This window comes from Anabrus simplex, chromosome 6, assembly GCF_040414725.1.
Source record: "Anabrus simplex isolate iqAnaSimp1 chromosome 6, ASM4041472v1, whole genome shotgun sequence".
Taxonomy (NCBI): domain Eukaryota; kingdom Metazoa; phylum Arthropoda; class Insecta; order Orthoptera; family Tettigoniidae; genus Anabrus; species Anabrus simplex.
This window is the reverse complement of record NC_090270.1, coordinates 172,112,838-172,139,854: the sequence shown is the minus strand read 5'-3', so window position 1 is coordinate 172,139,854 and position 27,017 is coordinate 172,112,838. Positions and strand designations below refer to the sequence as shown.

At 35.6% G+C, this 27,017-nt stretch overlaps 1 protein-coding gene across 3 annotated transcripts in view; it reads right to left on the bottom strand.

Annotated features, from left to right (window-relative positions):
* The window catches only part of gig (tuberin), a 619,250-nt gene that overhangs the window by 390,324 nt on the left and 201,909 nt on the right, over nt 1-27,017 (bottom strand). For all 3 annotated transcript variants that reach the window (XM_067150053.2, XM_067150054.2, XM_067150056.2), the window contains one exon: nt 12,744-12,912. In XM_067150053.2, the coding sequence (XP_067006154.2) occupies nt 12,744-12,912 (169 nt within the window). The remainder of the gene's footprint in view (nt 1-12,743; nt 12,913-27,017) is intronic.

The window sequence follows — 27,017 nt, the reverse complement described above, 5'->3', positions numbered from 1 at the left end:
GCGTGAATTTGTCTATGAGAGTTGGTGATATGAACAAGTATTAACAAATAATGATTATATTAGTATTCAAACTCATAGAAAGTTTCTGTACTTATCTAAGCTGCTAACGTGTACTCCGTTGCCTTCAATCATTGCTCCCGGACTGTGGTCATGGAGAGGTTGAGTGAAAAGTTTCTGTGGGTGTTGCACCCTGTTCAGTGGAGAAGGGAGAGTGGAGAAGTAGAGGAGTGAGAAGTGTGTTGTGGATCCTGCCTTCTGTCCATTGGAGAGGAGATAGGGTTATTTTGCTTCTTCATGTCATAATGTATTTTATGTATTACGGAGTAAATAAAAGTTAATGATTTTTATTACATAAAGCATGGAATTGAATATGTAATTATTTTGTAAGATGTTATTTTTAGTGATAAATGATAACATAATGAATTCTAATACAATCATTATTTGTTAATACCTGTTCATATTATCACCAACCCTCAATTACTGACGAGTTTATGCAACATAAACAATAGTGTACATATATAAGCAGGATTTAGGATCAAAGCATTGGGGAAGAGCAAGGTGAGTAAAACCGTCGTCAAATGGATTAAATCCATGTTAGACGGAAGGAAGATAAAAGCAACCCTATTTGAAGAAACGCTGACGGTTAGGGCCGCCCGAGGCTGTGCTCAGGGAGGAGCTCTTTCTCCTCTGCTGTGGAACCTCGTGGTGAACAAAATCATAGCTATGCTCAACGAACAAGGATTTTATACACAAGAATACACAGATGACCTAGTGATTGTGGTACAAGGTAAGCTGATGAGTGTTATCCAGACCTCATGCAAAGATCACTTAACCTTGTGGAGAACTGGTGTCGGGAAGAACAACTATCAGTCAACCCGAACAAGATAACGCTGGTCCCTCTTACAAGAAGGAGGAAATTAGAGGTAAAAAGATCACTGAAGCTCTTTGGGCAAGACATATGTATGGAAGAAGAGGCACTGCACCTAGGTGTAGTGTTAGATAAAAATCTACCCTGGAATCCACATATAGAAAGGAACATAACCCGGGCCAAGAACTTGCTGTATGCATGTAAAGGAGCCGTCGGGAAGACATGGGGCCAAAGACCATCAATGGTAATGTGGATATATACAATGATCATTAGACCGTTGATGGCCTATGCTGCAATCATCTAGTGGCAGAAAGTGAGCCAAGAAAAAGTCAGCAGTAGATTGGATAGCCTACAGAGAATGGCATGCGTAGCCATAACTGGGGCTATGAGAACTACGCCAACAGAAGCCTTGAATATTTTACTAGACCTCCCATCACAATGTAATTTCAGAAAAGGACAGGCTAGAATGAGTTCATATACAATGGCACAATCAGAGTGCTAGAATGCACAAAGACCCAGTCTAGGACACAGTAAAATTAACAGATTAATAACAGAGGAAGTTCTACACATGCCTTCTGATCATATGATACCAAAATACAACTTTGAAAAACCGTTTGAGACCCAGATAATAAAAAAAGAAGACTGGGATATCAACAAATGGAATACTAAAAAAGAAGATATAATGTGGTGGACTGATGGCTCAAAGACTGGGGATGGCACAGGAGGAGGAATCAACGGGGGAAGACCTGAGAGATCAATCCAGATGAGCCTGGGCAAACACACTACAGTCTTTTAAGCGGAAGCAATAGCTATCACAACATGTCTTGAAGAAAATATGAAAATGAACTATAGGAATAAGAACATATTCACTTTTACAGACAGCCAAGCGGCCATTAAGGTACTAGAAGAAGTCCAGATAATATCCAGAATTGTCTGGTATTGCCATTCACTTCTTCTGAAGCTTTCAAAGTACATTGTCAAAATAATATGGGTACCAGGGCATGCAGGTATAGAAGGAAATGAAACGGCAGATGAACTGGCCAGGGAAGGGGCAGAAACACATTTTGTAGGCCCAGAATATGTATGCGTACTTTCCTATGGACAAGCCTGACACTACATAGGAAAATGGGTACAAAAGAAACAAATGGAGAACTGGAAAAATACTCCAGGATGCAGGCTAGCAAAGGAACTGATAAAACAACCAAACAAGAAGCATACTAAAGAACTGTTGAAACTCAGCAGAGAAAATATAAGATGGGTAGCAGGAATGTTGCCAGGACACTGCTATCTGAAAAAACACCTACATAGAATTGGAGTAATAAGAGACAATATACAGTATGTAGGAAATGTAATGAAGCAGAGGAATCAGCTGAACACATACTTTTTGAATGTGAGGTGCTGGGTAGAATCAGACTCTCCACTCTAGGACTACCAGGTGAAGAGAGAGAAAAAATACAAGAAGACCCAATAAGAACAACCTGCAGCTTTGTTAAGGGAGCAGGTATATCTAGGTGGGAATGAAGGAAAAACATGGTAGCAAAAGATCTTAGAGGTCGTCTTAGGAACTAATAGTTAGAGGCCTCATGAATAATAGTAATAATAATAATAATAATAATAATAATAATAATAATAATAAGAAGAAGAAGAAGAAGAAGAAGAAGAAGAAGAAGTTAAAGTGATTTGATATAATCTGAAGATGTTCTTGTAGACCAAAACATGTCAATCTTTGTTTAATAGTTGCATTTTTTTTTTTTTTTTTTTTTTACAGATATGTTATAGTGTTATATATTATATCTGAACTTGTGTGCTCGACAGACTGAAAAGTTTTTAAGTTACATTTAAATTAGTTGACACTGGGAAGTATGGCTTCCTTCTTAACAAACTAAAAGTATCATCACAATTTTTAATGACTTAAAATGCAAGCAAGGCTTAATACCCAGATATTAGTAAAAGGAGTGTAATTTATATAAGAATTTTCTATGAGATCGAGGGGAGAAGAACGTGAATATGTTCCTATATAGTCCAACTATAGACGAAATTGTGTATTCCGAGGTGCAGTAAGCCACTGGCAAGAATTCAAGGTCGAAAGAGAATATTAAGCGGCACTTGTAAAACGTCAGCCAGTGGGTTTTCAAGTTCATCAGATTAATACATATAAACCATTTCTTATTATTATTTTATTTAAAAGGAGCTTGTAAATATAATTCTTGAAAATAAGGAAGGTATGTTATTAATAGCCCAAATAAGCAAGCAAATATGACCTCAAAAGTAACGAAATACGATGTAAAAATTACAAAATATGACCCGAAAATGATCAATATAAATATGGCCATTTTAAAATAAGTTATAAGTCGAAATGGCAATTCCCTAGATACATATGTGTTAACTTTATTCTTTATTCTTACTCTCCTATTAATTTTCTGAATATACATGTTTAGTAGTTATTCTCATTCTATTGTCCTTGATTCACTTATCAAACATTTGTGAATACATATCATACCTATTAAGCACTAAGTTCGTTAAGATTATGAGATCACACAACATTTTAAAAGTCAAAACAGGTTTGCTCCCTGAATTGATGGTTTGAAATACGAGAAAATTAGAAATTAATATATTTTTAAAAATATTTTGGAACGTTTAAGCACAGGTTTCATTAAGATCACCGAAATGCATTAAAAGTTTAAATTGAGCACCACGAAACGAATTAAGTAGATGTCTTTCAATACGTTATGGTAGGGTAAGGGCGTATAGTGCAAACTCATATACCTTTTTCATTCTTCTCATCTTGAAACGTACCGGTACCCTTTCTTCTAAGAACATCATTTACCTTGCACACACAGCAAAAACGAGCCATTTCGATTAAGCACGTTTTCAAGTTTCCGTTTTGCACTGTCGTACTGAAAGTTCAACACTTCTCACAATTTCAATACTTGCATGAATTTCTAAGCTAGCAGCTTCTAAACGAATAATTGCATTCGATGTAATTCCAAAGTTGAACTTCATATACATGCCAGACTCTCTAACAAACTGTTAGAAAACAATTCCTGCGCAATCTTGATAAAAGAGGCAGAGTATTCCACTTGTATTAACTGCAGATGTGATACCGAGAAGCAGTTTTGTGAATACTAGTTCGCATTAGGTAAGTTGAAGATGATTTTGCACAGCTACAGCTGTCGTCAAACCGCCAAAATATGACCGAAATATGATGTTTCCAAGGAAATAGCTAAAAGTATGACCTTCTATAAAAAACAGCCAAAATATGCATTTATATGACAAATAAAACTCACTTGATTGCGACGATAATCACTTGATTTGCATCAAAATCCCATCAGGCAAGAAAACAGAGACAAAAGAAAAAAATATGAGTTTTCCTAAACATCCGAGCCCTAGTTATTAATATGTAGTGTATTGTTAATTTCTTTAAGTTATTAAATTATTTACTGAGAACGCGGTGGACAACATACAGGGTCTCTCTTATAGACTCAGATCATCCAGCGGCATTCCTACTCTCTGAGACCTAAGCAGCTGTACGGGAAGCGCACACATAGTTCTTGACCTTGCAAGGAGCATGCACGAGTTCAATCTAGCATCAATAGCCAGCCTGTGTCTCAGCTGTTAACATGGTGAGACAGTTACCATTGCAACACCGTATTTACGTATGTAAAAGTTATTTTAAGTACAAGCTGGCTCGACAGGGATGTGATGCATTTGTTCAGCAATTTCCTGGTGAAGTGCCACGGTCATGAGCACAGATTCACGTAATTGTAAATAAATTTGAAACTACTGGCCCAGTGATCAATAACAAACATGTGCGCACATGAACAGTTTTAACAAAGGAAAAGCTAGATGACATTGGTGCGAATGTTGAACGGTCACCTAATATATCACTCACAAAATTAGCACAACAAGTAAGGGTTTCGATTTCTTCTGCACATAGAGCTACAAAGCTGTTACACGTCAAACCGTAAAGGTTTACACAGGCCCCTTGTTTAAAACCTGCTGACCCAGCCACAAGAGCGAGATATTGTGAGTGGTATCTTGTGTCATTGAATGATTGTTTATTCAACCCACAACTTGTGTTCTGTTTGGATGAGGCCTGGTTTCATCTTAATGGTCGTGTGAACAGTCATAACTCTCGCTATGGTGCAGAAAATCCTAATGAGGTTTATGAAGTCCCTCATTATGAAGGATGACAATTCCAGCATCTTTTATATAAGGTAAGATTTCAAAGTAAGATTGCATACACGCTTAAAGTAGGGTGGCCACGTGCTGAGGCAGCACCATGCCCTCGGTCCGGGTTTATAAGAGAGACCCTGTAGTTAACTGCATTGCTTGATACCCCCTGTTTTACATTACATGCTCAGAGTTATAAGTCTTTTAAGCTGAAGTGTGTCTTATGTTTGTGTATCAGTTTTAAAGAACAATGTTTATTTTCTTATATTTTAATTTAACAGTTGCTGTGCTTTGTTTATGGAGCGAATAGTTGCTAAGGAGGTTGTTTACATGCGTCTGACATTATAGGTTAGTTAATGATTTATTTTGTAGGAATCTTGCATTCAGTACATTATATGTCAGAATAAGTGAATCCAGAGAAACTCACATTTCATAACTTCAGCCATCCACTTCTAATCAAAATCTTACACCATGCCCATACTGCCGTATATTATATGCGAGGTTAAATACACTTATTACAAGATCTCATCCGGATAAACACAGGGAAAAACTCGTCAAGCAACATGTCGTTTCTGATGATGAGAGTTGAGATAATACTGGCACAAAAATGGCTGAAAGCAGTTCTTCGCAAAATAGCAGTTCGGTGAATGCAGATACGCAACAAATATGAGAAATGATTCTGTCATTTCAGGAAAACTTTTTTTTTCTTTTCTCACAAAAGATCCCTGTCCAGGTGAGCTGAATGACCTGTATAATGATTTTATTATGGCATTGTTTGACATTAACAGCAAGCTGCCGGGTCTTAAGCACCCTTCTGTGCGTTATTATGACATGAGGAAAGCAATGGAAAAAATGGGGATTGCCCAATAATTTCTGTCTTGAAAATTATGAACCTATTTTAAGAAGTTCACAGCAGGCAATCTGGACCAGTCATTCAAAATTTCTGTAGATGACATACAACAATCGCAAAATAATTTGAGATATGATTCCGCGTTTGCACCGACAAGATATTAGTAAATCAAATAAAAATAATAAGCGAGTTATTCCACCTTTTCAGTACAAATTAAATAGTGTTTATTAAATAAACATTTAATGGGACTAGTTTCCACCTATTTAAAGGTCATCTTCAACCATATCGCGTGTAGAACAAAGTATGTGAAACACAGTTGTTTTAAAAATGGTCTTAAAACACAGAAGTTTGACACTATGAAAAATTGTTTATAGAATTTCCTGAAAACACATTTGTTGTAAGAGATTAGGTCACTTAGCTGTAGGAATATACGAGATGAAAAATTCTTATAACATTCTTTGTAGTATTCAAGAATGTGGATACAATTCAAAATACAGTCTAGATGAGATGTGGAAATGGGTATATATGCATAGTGTTGTTTGATAATTATCGGCAATGGATGTAGGACAATAGATTTGCAGTAAATCTAAGAATGTGTATTGGAGGTCTGGAACAGTGACACAGTTATATTTTTTGTGGAGTGTAATTTAGAAATGTGTGTGACAATTGCTTGCAGAAGGACACGATCGAAACTGGGCTTGTTCCAAAAATAGGAGCAACAAATCTCATAATTGTGGATATAATCAACAGTATCCATGTCCTAGGTTTTTGGCACAAATTACTGAATTGTTCTGAATCCCAGTGCCAGATCGAGGAAGATAGAAGAGGACAACCAGATGGCAATGCTCTGTTATCCAAAGGAATAAGTCGATCGACTTCTATTGTATTGGAGAACAATATTATAATGGGCTGCTTCAACCATGTGGCGACCCAGGGGAGGTCGCAGAAGCAACATGATGCAGTCAAAGTTACGTTGAGCTGTATATTTTTGCATGGGGTATAGTGTGGATTCAGATCAGGGCCTTGTAAATTAAAAGTAAATATTAATGTTTATCTATAAACCCATGAGGCAAGTTAAATTTCAATTAAATGAAAATGCGTTTGGGTCTAAAGTAGTATTTTATGGTGTTAATTTCTTAGTTAGCTAGTTAAGGGATACATGGAAAATTATAAATATTTATGTTAGTGTCGTTTCATTAGTGTAATTTTCCATAGTGTCATTGATGACATGTAAAGATAACATTGCAAAGATCAGCAGTTGATTGAGAGGACTACGTACCTCAGAGATGTCGAACTGGGGACTATGGGAGCAGTTAAAACCACCAGCGTAGTAGTAGCAGCAGCAGTAGTAGTAGTAGTAGTAGTAATAGTAGTAGTAATTTGCATGATATGTGATTTATGCATAAATTTCAGTGGGAGGAAGAAGATGTAACCTGTTACATCATTGTCATAGATCAGGGTCTTCTAAATAGTAGCTGGAAAATAGTAGCAAAGTATGAACTGTGGTATGGGAGGTGTGAGGCCTGAAGCACCAGAGAAATTGGAGCATTATCCAGGAAGTTATAAGTAGATAAGAGGTCAAGTGTGAACCCGAGATGAAATAAATTGCATGATTACAGTGAGTGAACACACAAGCGTAATGTTAAATATGAAATTATGTATTCCGCGAGCTATAAGGCCAGACTTAGCAGAGAAGTTGCGTGCAGAAAACAGTCAAGAGAAGCTCCGAGGAGATAGGTAAGATATGTAGTTGAGGAATGACATACACAGGTAATTAGTAAGAGATGTAAAGCAGTCCTTGAGCCAGGCTCACAGATATTTATTGAATTTTCAACCCACTGCATCAAATGATCGAGCAGCGCAGATGCCTGCCAATGTGTTCTAATACTGTGACACTATCACAGCAGTGACGGGTCCCAGTTCGATGCGGGTGAACGCCGGTCCATTCATATGATACCAGTGTATATATTTATTGTATTTTTTTCAGGTATTTGTTTTGTTTATGTTCATTTGCATAGTGATGTCCTATTTATATTGCATTTTAAATGTGTCATTTAAATTTATGTGTTGATAATGGATATTTGTAATATGTACGTTACATTTTTTTGGTTGTGATATTTTGCTTCTCTCCTATTTACTGTGGACATGGCTCCATAATTAAATTCATTATCATTTTGGAAGGGTCCAAACGAGAATTGTTGTGATACTGCGTCCTGACGGTTTCGGTCTTGTGTAATTAGACCCCAATGATATTGAATCTAACTATGTTTCTCTTGTAAATGATGGACAGTCATCAATCGCGGTTTCAGCTGAATGCAGCATCAACCTAATTTTTCATAAATATTTGCGTATTTCCATGGATAAAGACAGTAAATTTCCTGGGTGTGTGACCCAATGTTTTGTGTGGTTTTGTGCCAGTACGTTATATACATTTTTTTATTTTGTTTGTGTAATTTTTATTTCGGTTTTCTTCCATATTCTTTCCTTATTTTTCTAAAAGTAATTAAAATTATTTTAAAATCCAAATTTATGTTGCGCCCTCATTCATAATTTATGTACTTTAGTTCCTGTTTTTACATATTTTATTTTCTAGTTTTTTTTTACTGACACACGTTTTAGAACATTTACCATGCACTCTTCTACTAGCTAGGCTGTTTTCTGGACAGGATAAGGTACAATACCTATAAGAAGTTCAGAAGTTTGGGTCTGGTACAAGCATCTGGGGAGGCTTACCTTCAAAACTGTAATATTACTATTAGTTTACTGATCTGTAATAATCCCCATGTGAATAATTTTAGGCCACTAGAAGAATTTAAAAGATCATGTAATCCTCTGGATCTCCTCTGTCCAACGAATTATAAAAAATTGACTGCTAGAAACCTAAGTGAAAAACTTCGTCAGAAGGAGTATGACATTTGGAAAGCATTGCCTGTAAAGCGCAAAGAGATCAAATTACCATACAGATTGCCAAAAAGTCAGGACTGTCTACCTCTGATTGGGTTACCTGTCTGCAAATGAATGGCAATGCTGTGGCAGTAAGAGTAGTTCCTGGTCAGTCGTTGGATGGTTCCCGGTGCACATATGGATGGCCGGAGAATGAAACCCTTGCTCACATTCAAGAGCAATGTGACTGTGGTTTATTACTCAGAAACGCTCGATGCCATCAAGTAAGGAAAACTAATAGCAGCAACACTGAAAGACAAATCATGGGAAGTTGAGTATGAAGTACCCTGTATTGCAACAAACGGCTACATCAGATGAATAGACATCTTGGCATATTCAAAGGTCACCAGAAATGGATTCATTATAGACCCAACCATTAGATTTGAAACGGGGAGAAATCAGCCAGAAGGAGTAAATGTTGAAAACAAGAACATATACAAGCGAACAATTGGACATTTAATGGAAAAATATCACCTGAAACATCTGGAAGTAATAAGACTTCTAAGATCTCGCGGTGTTGTTCCAAAATTCTTTGAATCATTTCGGAAAAAAATTGATTACCTCAATGTTTACGACAGAAAATTTTCACAGCAGTGCTGAAGAAATCGTGCCAAATTTAAGTCCATCACCTACATAAAAAATAAAATTACAAAAAAAATATTTTGAGAGTATACTGAGTCCGATGGGACTATCTTCAATGGGAGACAGTATTCACATAAGTGAATAATTTTTTAAGAAATTCATATGTATACAGGTAAGAATAAGCTTACAGTCTAGATTTCCTCAGTTCATGATACACCCCTAGAGATAGTTGTTTTCATGCTCAATTCATTTATATTTTCTGTGAATATTTAATTTGAGAAAAATAAGTAGGGGCGTAGCTTGCACTAACTTTCTTGCCAATTGTATGAAGTTTTCAAGACATCGAGTGGCGAAGAACCAAACTGCTGTGTAAGTTTGTTAAGAAGAAGGTGCACGAGAAATCAAAACACAGAAATTGCAATTTTACACCAAAGACACTTCTGTTCAGCTCTACTGTAAAATTTCCATTGCCGATTTTGGGTCCCTTTCCATGTAACAAGTCACATACACAGAGTGTTACATTGGCAATGCCATCTAGTGGAAATAGGGGGCAGGTAGAGAAATAAAGAGTGTGCATATCTCAGTTAACAACACTCAGTGTAATGTTATTGTTGATCAGTTTAATGGGCTAAGGATAAGACAGCGATATTTGGCATTGATGGACTTTGCACTAAAAAATGAAATTGAGGGATAACTCCATTATTATAGCTTATATTGCATCAGACAAGGTGGAAAAATAAATTTAATTGTTGTTATATATATTTTTTTGATAGAACTAACATTTCTGGAGATATTTGGAAGTTTGTGAAAAATATAATATTCACAAATACCTCCATATTTGTAAGGTAAAAGAGCATAAACATACAAGATCGGAAATTATACTCTTATAATATAGTTTCTTTATACAGTTAATATCATCAGAGAAATTTGACATTTCCCATTTTGGCACCATAGGTGCCACTCTATACAAATCAAATTATATAAAGCCTAGAGCACTCTACAGGTATCCCTGGACTTGAAATTTTGTCGCATCATTTTCCCGTAATGTTGAGACAAACATCATGACAGACAAAAACTGAACTGAACCTATTTTCAGCTTTTGTACAACTAATTCAACCACGATAAATAAGAATTATGAGGCCAAAATTTCAAGAGTACAGACAAAACTGTAACTTTATTTTACAACAGTCATGCAATATCCCGAAGTTGCCTATACTGCCAGCATAAATAATACTGACCTTACAAAGAGTAACAGCAGAATCAAACACCACATGGAAGTGAATGTCACCTTAAAAATGCACAATAACCAAAGAAAAACAGAAGGTACTTACCCTAAACTGTGCAGGTGACATCAAACCGTGGAAGGAAAATTAAATTGCGTCACTGTATGGAATTTTAAATTATCAACAAGAAAGACAACACCCAGATTCTTTTCTAAATAATCAGTAAATTTTTAATTAAAAACATTAGTAGAACAATTAAATAGTGATCTTCAAGAAACAAAAGAAAAATAATAATATTAAGCAAACTAACAAATAAAATTTGGAAACAAATTGCTTATAACTTATTTTACCAACAAATAAATCTTTGTAGACCTCGGTGCCTTTTGTTTTAATTTAATTCATTCCTAACATCTAACTTGATATACCTTTCACCTGAAATCCGGTAAGAAATAATAGTTTCATACCCCTGAAGTATTTGTTTTTAAACAAAATTTAAACCTTTAGTAGAATGCTCTGCGATGAGTTCTCACAAGGAAAATTAGCACACATTCCCCAGTAGATAGAAATAAAATAATCGAACTATGCAAAAGGAATTAAAACGTAGAATAGGTGATCAATATCCACAGTGGCAATAATGGGATCGAACATTTGTAACACAATCAAGCATAGATTACTTTCAGATAAATTAATAAGCTCGATCCTCAACCACTACAAATCCGATAACTCAAAATAATAATCATCACCATGACAACAACAAACACGCCCGCCTCAGAAAGGGCTGGGCCAATCACCAAGCAGAAGCACAACAATGGCAAGCAAGATAGGGACAACAGAAAATCAAAGAAGAAAGCCCCCAAAAAACAAAGGGAAAAGGCAAATTAAATTAAATAAATAGAATCAAATAAGGGAGGGAATGAACTTCCAACTCAGAAATCTTGTGAAAACTGTCTCGCTTAATAACCTTCCATTTGCCAATATTAAGCCCTACTAAACAGGACTAGACGATTACCTGATATTTCATTAATAATAAGATGGTTAAGATATCAATTTTGAACAGGAGTTGGCAAACAACCCATTTTTGCCATGGGAACACTGACTTACATAGTTTCTTTAAACCCTAAAAGTATAAATAGTCTGCAAACGCAAGCTCCCAGAATATATTATATATAGATTTAAAATTCAGGTAAATCACACGCAAATTTGCTTTTCAGATGGTGGTAAAACTTCATTGAAATACGTGTAGATGTATAATGAAGGTGCTCCCATAATAAAATAAGAATGTTCAAAACTTACAGTCTTGGAGATGTAGAAGGAATACCAAGGCACATGCCATAACTTACAAGCACGAGGCTTGAAGACAATCACATAAATAAATCCATGTTTATGAAGATGAATGCAGTATAGTTAAAAGTGAAGAAAGTCTTGGGGTATTAACCCCGGCGTATAAATGGATTCAACCAGACTCCATTAGATTAGTTGGAATCACAACTTGGCGTGAATACAGGACGCATCCAGCTTCCATGCTCACAGCAGACTCACACACCATGGCTAACAAGAGCACAAACCAGTCTTGGTCTTATCTTGCCAGGATAAAGGTGCATGAGCAGGCTGCGCAGTAAGTTAGAGTAAAGGAGACAAGTTCAGGACCGCTACAGGAGAGAGTGGCACCACTCAGAGGCCACCAGCCTGAGATATTCATTCCCGTCGAAACATAAGTAAAGTTCAAATGAGTTGAACCATGTTCTCAAACACAGAAAATATGAACAGTTCATAACTTCTAATCACATTTAAAATAAAATTAGCCCACACCTTGGCGAAATAATTCAGGATACAAATTTCTATGGAAATAAATCCCAGTTCCAAAAATGTCTATGAAGGGAGCTATTTACGTTAATTCCATTATAATTTATATAGATGATGATCTATCAGACTATTACACATTCAAGAAAGATCACCCAGAAAGACTATAGTGTATTCCCGAAAATTTGCTTTGTGTTTAATTTACAGGTCTCAAGGAGAATATTTTGAAAGTAGTAATTCTTACAGTAACAAATCAACACACGTAGTAAAATAATCTTCGCATCACTTAAAGGAATTTTAGTACCTTCTCTAGAATATCAAGCAATTCCAGGCAGCGTTTGTTGTCACATTCTAGACACAGATCTACCAGGAGCTGGGCTGCAGCATTTCTGACAACAATATCTGGGTCAGCATCAATGTGCTGCAGATGTGGTACCACAACACGTTCAATCAGCTCGTCTTCATAGAGGGCTCTGTAATCAAGCAATTACTATTTACTGAATACAGACAATGACTAAAATATCTTTAATAATCTATTGTACCAGGAAAATCCTGCAGCAATAAGATGATATTAAATTCGTAGGAAGTGTATGGTACAGTAATCGGAACCAGGAACAGAGAGAGGTTATTTTAGAGATTTTAAAACAACTTTGTTTCAATAACCTTTATTAGCATGAAAATTAGAGTCTATAACACATGGAAGTATGAAGTTAATATCACCATGTAGATCTCTGTCAGGCCATCTGCTTCTGTCTGGACACCAAACTTTCACATACTCCATAAACAGGCTGATCTCGAAGTTCTAGATGTTGCAAATACAATACTCCATCACCAGGTTAAGCTTGAAGTTATAGATGTTCCAATCCTACCATCCTAAGCAAGAAGAGTCATGGTAGTGAGCCAAGGTATAATGCCTTGGCAGAAAATTCGCTCTCAAAGATTCAAACAATGTCGTAATCTCTTCACTTATCTTTACCAAGCAATGGTGTGCAGTCTATGGTCAATGAAAAGAATCTAACACTTCAATGCCTATTCACACGTCGTTAAATTTGTCATCTCATTCGGTCAAGTCCACAAGCAAAATATCAGGTTTGAATTTCCGAACAGGAACATCCCTAACTATCTACACAATTAAATCTATTGTCTCACTTGGGTGAGTCCACAAACCGAAATGGCAAAAAGTAACTGAGTCCAGAAGTATAAAGTTTACTCACCAGTTTTTAGACTGTCACTGAAAACTGTCCTAATATTTTAAGAATGTTTCATTTCAGTAGTTAAAGAAAACTACATGTCTGTAGACCTCACCACAATGTTTACACTGTTACTGAAATTGTTCTAACAGCTTACAGGTGTTACATGGGTTAAAGAAAACTAGAAGTCTGTACAACTTAAAAGTCCTTAGAGCTGGTTATAATATCAAAAATATGAGTTCCCTTGCCTTTTTTTTTTTTGTCATTTCACTAGGCTGTCTGGCTAACAGTTGCTACACACGTTCTTCACCTTCCAGCAAACAGACGGTGTGTGTGTAGTCAGCTGCCAGTCCTCTCTTTTATACCTTGAGCTAAGTGTGACATAAGAAGTCACACATTTCTGAATTGCATCAGCTGCAGTTTCAGCTTATTATCAACTATATGATTTTCAAGTGCACAAACATGATCTTGATAACTCTACTAAGAACAATTTAAGGACTATTTAAAACATCTAAGTGCTTTTAAGTGTAATTTTGGTATAAAATGGAAGCAGTGCAGTAGAAAGAAAGATAGTTTTCTTACCACATGCAGTGCGCGGCTAGATGGAAAAGTACAATTATTTAATAAAGATGAGGGACTTGCAAGGGAGAAACCTGGTCCTTCAAGAATGGGAAGACCAACGAAGCTTTTTACTGAAAGTGGAGATAAAACAAAATGCAGACATATCCAGCCTTTAGTAGAAGAGAAATCTCATGAAGAACTTGTATTGGCTGCAGAGGTATCACTTAGATCTGCTGGTAAAAGGGATGCTGCAGGGATTCTTAAAGATATTGTGGAATCATTACCGCAAAGGGTTACGAGGTATAAGAAAGCTTTCAAATCACCATCAGTCCCTACCATGCATTATAGCACAGAAGCAGCTTCAGGGTTTTTGATAGATGTTTGGATTGAAGTAAGTTCCCTTGCTCCGGCCATGGTTGCTATGTAGGGGTGTGAAGGGAATGCTGTGGGCAATACAGTAACTTGGTTCAGCGGAGAGGGGAGGGCAGGGGAAGAGCTGCTTGGTCATCTTAAATTGTTTTTTTATGTATTGGGGAGAAAATGCATGATGATGATTTTGATGAAACAGAAGTGCAGAATTGAATTTGTTAAACTATTACATTAAAAAAGAAGCTATAAAGAAAGATCAAATAACAAAGTCAGTAACTGAAGCAATGAACAAACAAACCAGAAAAAAACTAACTATAACTAACCCATTATATTTTCCCCTATAGTAATTTACAGGTCAAACACAAACTTTTCAAATAAGGAAAGAATACTACTTTTATGGTTTTCGGGGACGCCGAGATGTCTGAATTTAGCCCCACAGGAGTTTTTACGTGCCAGTAAATCTACCGACATGATGCTGATGTATTTGAGCACCTTCAAATACCACCGGACTGAGCCAGGATCGAACCTGCCAAGTTGGGGTCAGAAGGCCAGCGCCTCAACCGTCTCAGCCAGTCAGCCCGGCAATAAGGAAAGACATCTGATAGAAATTGGTTTAAAGCGTCATAACTACCACCGATGTAAAAATTGCCGGCACAAACATATTTGTACCAAAAAGAGAAATAATAATATAACCACAGCCACCAATGAAACCTTAAAAATAATTATGAAAATTCCATTAAATAACTGACTTGCACTACTACATACTTAGCATTAAAAACAGTTAAGAACAAAATTAAAAATGAGATCCTGATCATCACAAAAGCAGATAAATGGAACACAACACTCATAATGAAAAAAAGATGAGTACATAGGAAAACAAAAGAATTCATCAGCAAAAATGGACCTGAAAAGTTACCGTGAATCCCAAGAAATAAATATCAAAATGAAATAAAACAACCTGTCAAGAAAACATACAGGAAAAAGAAAGACTTACCATTGAAGATCTGCACTAAGAGCCCTTCCCAAATATATTTATTCGAAGACTCATGTTCCCATCAGACGTAAGCAAACTTCTCAACCAAATGCTAAAAGAAAAAATCTCACTCAAAGAAAACAGGTCAATTTGAAAACACCCTAAAACTACACGTTATAATTCTCATGTTTAGGTCCGTATTGAAATGTACAATGAAGTCAAATAAATATTTAAGTTTATTTATTCCACCTGTTCAATACATAAAAAAGATAATGAATTAAATAAAATTATAGGGACATGTTTTGCCCTTCAATTATGGGCATCTTCAGCCTTAATCTCAAACTGAAAGTTGATTAATCAGGTACCTGATTGTAATTAACTTATATTATAAATGTGTCCGGCTCCATGGCTAAGTGGTTAGCGTGCTGGTCTTTGGTCACAGGAGTCCCGGGTTCGATTCCTGGCAGGGTCGGGAATTTTAACCTTCATTGGTTAATTTCGCTGGCACGGGGGCTGGGTGTATGTGTTGTCATCATCATCATTTCATCCTCATCACGACGCGTAGGTCACCTACGGGTGTCAAATCAAAAAAGACCTGCATCTGGCGAGCCGAACATGTCCTCGGACACTCCCGGCACTAAAAGCCATACGCCATTTCATTATAAATGTGAAGGAAATGTTGGAAATGTGTGAAATGGTTGAAAATAGCTATGAAATTCCTAATATTAGGCCTCAATAAAGTCCAAAATACAAATATTCGTAAAATTATACACTTTCTTGAATGTAGTCAAGAAATTCTTGAAATGAGGCCTTAACGAAGTTTAAAATACAAGTTGTTGTGAGTTTATACAGTTTGAAATTAAGGCTGAAGATGCCCATAATTAAAGGGCGAAACATGTCCCTATAATTTTATTTAATTCATTATATTTTTTATGTATTGAATAGGTGGAATAAATAAACTTTAATATTTATTTGACCCTAGAACTAACCAAATAACTAAATAAGCTAAAAATAACAGAGCACCAGAACAATATCCTTCCACATCACTAATATGTACACTTAATGTACCAATAGAACAATCAATTAAAATTAAACAAAACTATGTAAAAGACACTACAAGAAAGAAACAAAATAATTAAAAATAATTAACCTTCTTAGAATGAACTTAAACCAAAACAGTTTTGCATTAAACGATAAAATCTGTAGCAAGGGGGGTTAACCATCGGCTCAATATTATCAGGTATAATAGCAAACATTTTCCTAAACAACACTGAAAACAATTTCTTAACCAACCAGCATTCTAAAGGAAACTTACAATGGAGTAGATATGTAGGTACATCGTAAACACTGAACAGTTATTAAACACACTGAATTCTTAAAGACAATTAAATTCACAAGACGGCCAGAAACTAACCAGAAAATCAACTTTTTAGACATCACAGTAAGTAGGAATAAATGACCTGTCATACATAATATACAGAAAACCCACTCATACTTCACACAGACAATGAATCCAACGAACCATACACACTCAAATTAGCAAGACTGAATACAATGATAGATCGAGTATTAAATAAACAAAGAAAAACACCAGAAACATCACACACGAAAAAGAAAAATAACACTGCCCTCAACTGTGTGAACTAAAACAAACACAAAATATCTAATATTTTAAAAAAAAGGTCTAAAAGTAGCCTTTCCAACAAACAACGCTCTGCAAAGACACTACTCACCATGATGAGGAAAAGGATGGCACACCCTGAGACATAACATCTTCGTGACCAACATTACTGAGGGAAAAGTTCTGAGAAATGGAGAGGAAGACCAAGGACCAAGTATCTTCATGAGCTGATGCACCTACCATGAGATGAAACATGAAGCTGAAGATAGGGGATTATGATTGCATTGAAAAAGCGTCGTCTTTAATAACTAATAATAATTTTTAAAAATGTCCAAATGATTTTAGTTTTTGGAATTGGAAACTGTGGTTAGGTTCATAATCGTGCTGATTTGCATTTTGCCAGTTTTACTACGATCACTGTCAACTTCAATTTTGTCTGTAGTACTAGTAGCAGCAGCATTAATAGGTTGAGGAGGGGTAGCACTATTAGGCCTAATCTCTGTGTCACCTGAACTGTCTCTATCACCATTTTCATCTTCAATGGAAGAAATATCTCACTCTCACAATGTAACCTGAATGTCCTGTGAAAAACAAAATACCTCGCACCAAATAAACATTCGCCACACAATGTTTGTGGTGCACATTGTAACCGCTAGTTTTGGGACAACTACAGTTACACATAAATAATAATAATAATAATAATATAGAAATAATAATGATGAAGAGATAGGAAAATGACACAGAGGCGGAGAATTCATATAAACCAAATACAGGGAACACTTACAGGCCTAAAATGACAACTAAGACAGGATAGTGGAACGTGCAGGGAAGCCCTATCTATGAGGTCCATGGGAACGTATGACGTTATGGGGGAGAAAAGACTTACAAGAAACACCCTCTAGCTCAACTATATTAAAAATGACAAGAAAGTTTTACAAAATACAGTTCCACGACACGGAAACAAGACATACTTAAGTAACTTAACATAAAATTTGATTTAACAAGAAGGTGATGCTACATTAAAGGTATAGTTTAAAGCGAAAGTATTTAATGGATGAAAGAATTGAAACTACGGCAATTGGAACCTAGGATAAACTCGGACACATTAAATTAAACTTTTAAAATGACATAAAGCAAAGAAATAATGAAACACAAAAGGAATTAAACTACGTGAAACGAAACCAGAAAACATTGAGAAAAAATTGCAAAAACACTGAAATAACACTTACTGCGGAAAGATGGAGCTCCCGAGGGTAGTAGCCCTTGAACGCGAACGCGGATGGAAATTGACGCCGAGCTCACGCATCATTTTTCGAAGCCGGCCACAAGGCCGGAAATGGCCCGATTACAATTAACCAATAAGATCAAACTTACCCTAGATTCCTGGACCTTTTTGCCAATAGGAAATCTCGTGACCATATATGGTCATTTTAACATCGTTAGCAATTGCACAAGTTCTGGAACATTACGATTACAACACCAAAATTTCATCATTGGAAACCACACGTGTGGTACAGGGTGACTCAATTTAAATAACCTTTTACATTTTTAAATCACATTACAAACATCAAATCAACCATTGGACAAGTTACACCCTTGCTGACATTAATTTAAATTACATAAAATTTACATACAAAAAAAAAAAAATCACTTCGAAAACAATTCTCGTATCTTGCCATGTTCATTTACAGTTCCATATTATCGTGATGTGCCCATATTTAAAAAAATTTACAAACATATTTCAGTTACATAAAAAAAAAATATTCCAGCAGAGTCCAGAGTTCTTATTTCTTCATTCCTCAAAATATTACAAACAAAAATAAAATCCTTCAGATAAGCCACGCAAAAAACTTTAAAATTTATATTTCTAAACACACTGTAGTTCCAATTCTCCGTCCCACCGACCGGTGACACACATCACATGGCCAGCAAATGCCAACCTCACAAAGAAATAGAAAATCAGCACCACTCAGAGCACAGCACGGTTGGCGCAATGACACTCCATCACTAGCCGGTATAATGTGCGCTTTTCCTCCCCACTACTCACAGCAATTCACACTTATAGAAATCCATTTCTAGTTAAACTATTAGTTTAAAACCTACCTGGCATTACATTTGGTATTCAAAATGTTGTCCCTCAGCTGTCAAACATGCCTGACACCTTGTAAATAGGTTTGCAGACACTCTGCAAATTTCAGCCCGTGTGATGTTCAAAATAACTTGTGTAATGTTCTCTTGTAGTTCTTCTCTTGTGTGAGGGTTGTTCACATACACTTTTCCCTTCAGCATCCCCCACAGGTAATAATCACATGGATTTAAATCAGGAGACCTAGGGGGATAATTAACCACACTATCTTTGAAAATTTCCCGTATTACCTCCACAGACCGATTAGCAGTGTGTGCCATCATATTCTCATGCATAAAGTAACCATTATTCCTTTTTTCTTTTGTCAACTCTTGAAAGAATGGTCTGAGAATGAGGTCTATATATCAATCAGCATTTATTGTTTCATGGAAAAATATAGGCCCTATAATTCTGCGAGCACTTATTCCGCACCAAACTCGTATCTTTACATCATGAAGTGGACGGACATGCAGCCAGTAGGGATTTTCTGCACACCAGTAGCGATTGTTTTTACTATTTATATAGCCCCGTAAGTGTAGCCATGCTACATCACTATAAAATAAAAGTTCTGGGACAACATACCCATCATGAACTAACTGAAGCAACCAGTCAAAATACTGAACTCTAACGAAACTGTCAGGTCCTCTTAAATACTGGGCAAGGGTGGGTTTGTATGGATTTGCTTTAAACAGTTTTGCTGATTTGTGGGCAGAAGATAATGACTCATTAGCTTGCACAGCGAGACACGACAGGGATTTTGTTGGAGTTCTTTCCAAAGAGCTATTTTGTCAAGCTTTTCCTCTGTTAAAACGGTTTGTCTTCTGTGTGATTTCTTGTTAAGAATGGACCCGGTGGTGGGAACTTCTTTACTAATTACTAACTTTACGTACCTTACTCCTGTGGGGAGAGAGAATGTCATGAAATTTGCGAATGAATTGAAAGCGGCATTCGGTATAAGAAGAATGCTTCGCATAGCACGACACAATGAATACATGCTGTTCTACTGTATACATCACTTGTTAAACACAGGATTACTTTAATATTCCTACAGAAATTACGCTATTTTAAAGCGAACACATTGAACACGCTACCAATACCACAGATGTTGAACTACACTATACTATTGCTGTGAAGAAATGGTTATCGCTACCGTATTGCATTTGATCATCTTAGCCGGTCATGAAGCAATATATCTCTTGGCAAATGAGTCACCTGGCCCCGCTATCACCTGACACAAGGAATTAACTAAAAAAAAGACCCTGTACTTTTAGCCAGAGATACCATGGATCAGCCAACACGCATTTGCAAGATAACTTTCACGTTAAACCTAAACAAACTGCATTAGAAAACCGGCCTCTATGGGATCGGATCTCGTATCATGGCAGTATTATGATTCAGATCAGTTCTTGACAGCCATTGGGTTAAGAATACAACCGTGCCACATCCCAGTCCATAAAAAATAAAAAAAAACCCACTTGTGTGGGTTATGAACCTCGGTACCCTCGAACACTGTCCATTACCATATCTCCGACCGTGCCCCTCCCAAACTTGACATGCAGAGGGATGTCTCCAGAGTCAAGAAAAAGTTCATAATATAACCTTCCAATGAGTCTGAATCAGAAATTTAGGAACCATTGAAGTTTATGATAAAGAAGAAGTCTACGGAAATCACATAATGGCATACGTCCAGTCATTATATGTCCAGACACACTAGTAAGTCGAGAGAACTTGCTCAATTGAATAATAAATGGAACGGAATTTTGGAGATATAGATAAATTCATAAGCTCAGAACCTCATGATATACGTATAATTCATGTCCAGAAAAGTAATGTCTGTATAGGCAAATACTACTACATGAAATGTCATAGCTCAACAGAAGAGGGAAGTAAATATCTGGGCGACATCTAATTTCGATAATAGGATATACGAAGGAGGCCATGGAATGGACTGAATGATACAGGATAAGTTTGGTTTTATCTACGTTAGTTATACATTATCTAGATGTCACAGAATAAATCTGAGTATTCGAATAGTCATTTTATGAAGCAATCGATTGGTTCATAACTTGAGAAGATGAGACGGATTGTTAAGCGTGTTCCTTTATTTTGGTTCCCAATTATAAGAATGTTTCATATCAAAGAGATTATCAATAAATGTCAAAAACATAAATGGAAAGGAGGTTACTGGCCAATGATTTATGATGAACTAAAAGAACACAAGCTGATATTATTATTATTATTATTATTATTATTATTATTATTATTATTATTATTATTATTATTATTATTATTATTATTATTATTATTATTATTATTATTATTATTATTTCATCTCTAGCGAAGGCTTGCATACCTGACATGAAATTATAATGTGAAAGATTCTCAATCTTGACAATTGCGTAGATATTTCATATTGGAATGATAATAATGTAATCAATAAGTGTCAAAATTGAGAATCTTTCACATTATAATTTCATGTCAGGTATGCAAGCCTTCGCTAGAGAAATACTTATATTTACCGCATTGATTATAGTGATTTTCATATGTATTTTAAACAAAAGAGTCTTCTTCGGAGATGAATGTGCTTGTATACTGTGGACAATGGATTAGGATTGAGCCTGACGTGTATGTAAAAAAGACAGGAATGTTGAAGATAGTGTCGTCAATATAAATGAAAGGATAATGTGTGTGATATTTTGTTGTGTAATAGTTCATTGGGAATAAAGCATTATCGACAGGGTAATGCAATCTTCGAGAACTCCAATGAAATTAATGTGAAAGGAGTAGTTTTGGTGCTCATCATGCAAAGGAGTTTATTAATGTTGAGAATAGACAAGCATTAAAGGGTGGATAGTTGATTTTCAAAATGATATTTCCCCGAAGGATATTGATGTAATCATGTGAATAGTCATGATATATAATAATCAGTGATGTGATTATGAGGCTAAAGTTGTTGCATTTGAGTATTAAATTGTGGTTGGAAGATCCTCGACACCGATTGATATCACTCAGAAATGCGGATTATGATGTAATTGGATATGATGTTAGTGTCATATAATGTAATGCCTAATTTAGTATTTGCTGCTAAGTAGTCGTTTATGTAGCACGTAGCATTCGTAATCATGGGTAGGAAGTCAGATTTTACAGGCGTCACGGACGATGAAGGATGCTATGGAATTATCAATTCCTGATCATTCTTATTCTAGATGATATTGGCATTTCAATACTTGTTCATTTAGGTGCAGCAATTTAGAATTACAGCAGTATGTTGATCCTGTCCTACAACTTGGTTTATTATTTGTTAGAAATGAGCTACGATCTTATCCTTGAATATTCATGATTATGTTATTAAGGAATAACAATGTTGGATGTAGAATATTGTTAACACTCAAGTTGTTAACTAGATTTCATTAAACTATGCGATGATTTTGATAGTAATAAATACTGGAAGACATGATTTTTGGGCCAATAAAAACAGATATTAACGAATAAATATTCTCATATTTCTTTTCATGGTACATAACTTGAGAAGATGAAATGGATTGTTAAGTGTGTTCCTTTATTTTGGTTCCCAATTATAAGAATGTCTAATATCAAAGAGATTATCCACAAATGTCAAAAACATATGGAAAGGAGGTTATCGGCCAATGATTTATGATGAACTAAAAGAATGCATGATCAATTATTTAAGCCTTCAGCAAATTCATGTTGGTTTTGCTGAATTATTTGAAATACGAAGTAAATGTTAGAATAAACACCAATGTGTTTAACCAACTGCATAATGTTAATGCATTCTTTGCGATTGATACAGTAACCAACAAAAGTATAGAGACATTTAATTATTTACGTTTATTACTATTATATTCAATTTTACTGATTATCCAGTTATGTTGTCAGACTCAATATTATTGGTTATATTTCATAGAGAAATGAGTTAATTAAATCGGAATATCCTTCCAAATGAAAATTATTCTAGTTATTCTTATAAGATTTAGAATAATTTCGAGTAGTTATAAGAAAATGCATTTTCGTGATGTCGATTAAGGCTCAACAGTAAACAGTGTGACCTGTGACTAATACTCGTCGAACTTACGTGCCCACGAGTGGACTTTCATGCATCCCCATTGACACCAGCCAAGGCATATTCATAATTTCATTTGAACCATTAGTCAACGTAACATGTAAGGTCACAATACCTACCTGCCATCGTATCTTGTTTCGTTCCTATGAGGCACACTTTGCCCTATCTCTGTCCTACAAAGCTTGAGATATGTACAACATACATAATTGGCTGCTTGTGTCCTAGCCACAGACCATCACCTCTTAATCCTCATCCCATCCAGCTCCATTGCCTATGTCACAATATCAATGGTCCTTTTCAGAGCCAAATAAACAAATCAGTCTGTAGAAACTATTAAATATGCAACCTTGCCACATCCCAGGCAACTCGCAGTAAAAAGAAAAAAGAAAAAAACTTGCTTGAGATTCGAATCTCTGAACCCTCGAGCACTGTCCAGTATCACATCTCCGATAGCGCCCCTGCCAAGTGAGCTATTGTGAGGGTTGACATGCAGCGGGCAGTTCCCAGTCTAAACAATACCTGTTCCTGGCCTGTGTGTGCACCTCCTGTTGTAAGATAAGTGTTTTTCATATCGGTGCTTGTTTTACAGGTTCATTCGGGGTACATATAATGAATTAATAGTTGTGCCTCATGATTCCTGCTGAGTTCTAGCCTGTAATCATACATCTCATTATATTACTCTGGTTTAGTTCATGTAGAGGGTTGCATAAAACTAGACCACAAGGAACAGGTGGACCACCAAGTAGGTAGGTTACAATTTTAATTTTTTAGAATGTTTGAGTTCTAGTGAATTTTTTCTCCTTACTATGTAGATTATTTTCAATTTATTGCAGATATCTTCCAGGAAGAAAAGACATTTTATTGTAAAAGATGATGAGACTGAGCAGTATCTCCTCACTGATTCAAGTGACGATAATGATCAGCTTCTGAATGCTGAAGACCTGGGTTTTCTGGAAGAGGACGCAGATGTGTCTAAAGGGGTCAAAAATCCAGGTCAAAGGCCCCTCAGAATGGTACTTATCGCTAGGAAAGTAGAACCATGGTATTTCTCAAGTTGCGGTACTAATCAAAGGTAGCGTAAACTCACGGTGTTCCAAACATTATGGTTTCAGCTTATAAATCTCATATTTTATCCTGTATTGGCTCAACACAACTAAGGTTAAGTTATAAGTAGGTTCCCACCTTCCAATACTTCTCAATTTCTATATAATAGTTTTATTAATTACATGATATAAACCAGCTTAATCTCTAGGACATGTTTCGTTCCGATTATGGAACATATTCAGCTAAAAGTTTTGACAAAATGGCAAGACAATTAAAACACATGTGATATTTATGATGATACAATAGCTAAAAGATTTGACAAAATGGCACGAAAATTAAAACACATATAATAGTTATGATGATAAAATAAAATGTTCATTCATGTTGGTTAAAATTTCAACAAGTCAGTGTCCAAGTGACAAAGTAAAATCGGCGATAAAGTTCTTCTTTATGTTGGAGACGTGTATATTTGTTAATCTTGAAGATAAAATTAGAGATATGTAAGATTTTCTTAACGTATAGTTATCGGGGGAACTCTTGATAAAACAACCATAGTTGAAGTTGAGTTGCAGTTGGATTATTAAAATGAGTCTGAAACGAGAAGAAAATGAGTAAAAAGGAGGATATTTTAAAGGAGAAAAACTTGTGAAAATGTATGTCCTTGAGAATAAAAGGATAATGGAGTTGATTACCTTATAGTCGATCATGTCGTATTTGACGTCCTCCCTTACGCCATGTCGTTAACTGACTGAGTTCTGTGTACGTGTGTGAGGCACTTGCGGTGGGCGGGGAATATCGGAAGGAGAGGTAGGTGAAGTGAAGAAAGCAGGTGAAATGTTGTGTAGGGTGGAGCTAACCGAGGAGTGGCGCTGTGATAGGCTAGGGGAAACGGAAGGAAAAGTAGGGGGAATATTGTGAGCTAATCAGAAGGAGGTGTGTTGGTTGTTTTTTGGGATCCTTTTTGATGGTTTTTCTAGATAAGTCTAATTTGGTAGCCTCTTCGAACAATATATTGATATTTTCCATGATTTTGTTAATATTCTGGCTGGGATTTCGTTTCTGATCAATCTCAATATAGATATTTTCAAGAATATTCATCAATTTGCTTTGTTTAACGTTCGTAGAAAGGTCAAGTCCCTTTCTATTGATGTAAAACTGTGTTTATATTCAGTCATATGAATACTCATGGCCGAGTACTTCCTATGCTTTTCAGCATTAATATGTTCTTGGTATCTTACTAAGAAATTACGGCCTGTTTGCCCAATGTTTGAATTGGCACAATTTGAGCATTTAAGCCTATATATCCCCGAATTTAAATATTTGTTATTACTTGCAATGCTTTGGTGATTGAAAATTAAATGTTGATTGTTGTTATTGGTGCGAAAAGCAATTCTAAAATTGAGTTTAAAAAAAATATTAGTAATCTGGTAAATATTCCCATTATTATAAGTAAAAGTGGTGTGAAGTTTTTATTTTTATGTCCTTTTACCAGACTACGTTTGAGGTTTATTCTTCATCTTATTCATTAATCTATCTATGTAGTGTTTTGTGTATCCATTGTTTATCGCTATTTTGTAATTGAGATTAATTTCTTTTTGGAGATCGTTTTTGGACAACGGAATGTTAAAGGCTCTATTTAGCATGCCTAAAAAATGACTCCTTTTATGTGCCTCAGGATGGTACGAATCTTTTCGTATGGTATTTATAGTCTGAGTCAGTTTTCTAAAGATTGTAAAGGATAACTTTTCTTCTTTCCTTTCGATTGTTAAATCAAGGAAATTTAGTTTTTTATTGTTCTCGGTTTCTAACGTAAATTTTATGAAAGCGTCTAAACTGTTGATTTGGTCTGATAAATTAGTGCTACTATTGATTTGTTCATCTATAATTGCAAAGCTGTCATCGACAAACCTTAGCCAGATAATGATACCTTTTTCGTCATTTAAAATTTTATGTTTTTCTAAGCGATCCTTGTATATTTCAGCAAGGATACCTGACGTTGGAGATCCCATAGGGAGACCACTTTGTTGATATACTGTGTTACTGAAGGAAAAGTAATTATTGTTAAGTGTAAATTCTAGGAGTAACATAAATTCTTCTATTTCATGGTTACCAAGTTTCCTATGTGTCCTTAAGTTGTTCTTAATTATATTTAGAGTTTCTTTCATGGGGATGGTAGAACACATATTAGCAACGTCAAATGAGTTCAAGGTGAAAGATGGTTTTAATTTAGTGTTCTTAATAATTTTACAAAATTCTATTGAATTAATGATTGTGGTTCTGCTTTGGAAAGTACAGTACTTTTTTAGAAAGCTATTGATAAATTAGAGGTTTTGTAGGTGGGATTGTTTTTGAAGTTAATGATTGGTCTTATGGGTATATCAGGTTTGTGTATCTTAGGCAAAGCTCTTGCTGTTGGTAGTCTTGGATTCATATTAATTAGGCTTGATATTTCATTCTCATTAAGGATGAAATTAATGTTTTTAAGTATTTGTTTTAGTTTTCTTTGGACAGAGTTAGTCGGGTCTTTTTAAACTTTGGTGAAAGTATGATCTGAGAAAAATGCTTCGGTTTTTTCTATGTATTCTTTTTTTAGCATAATAACCGACACATTACC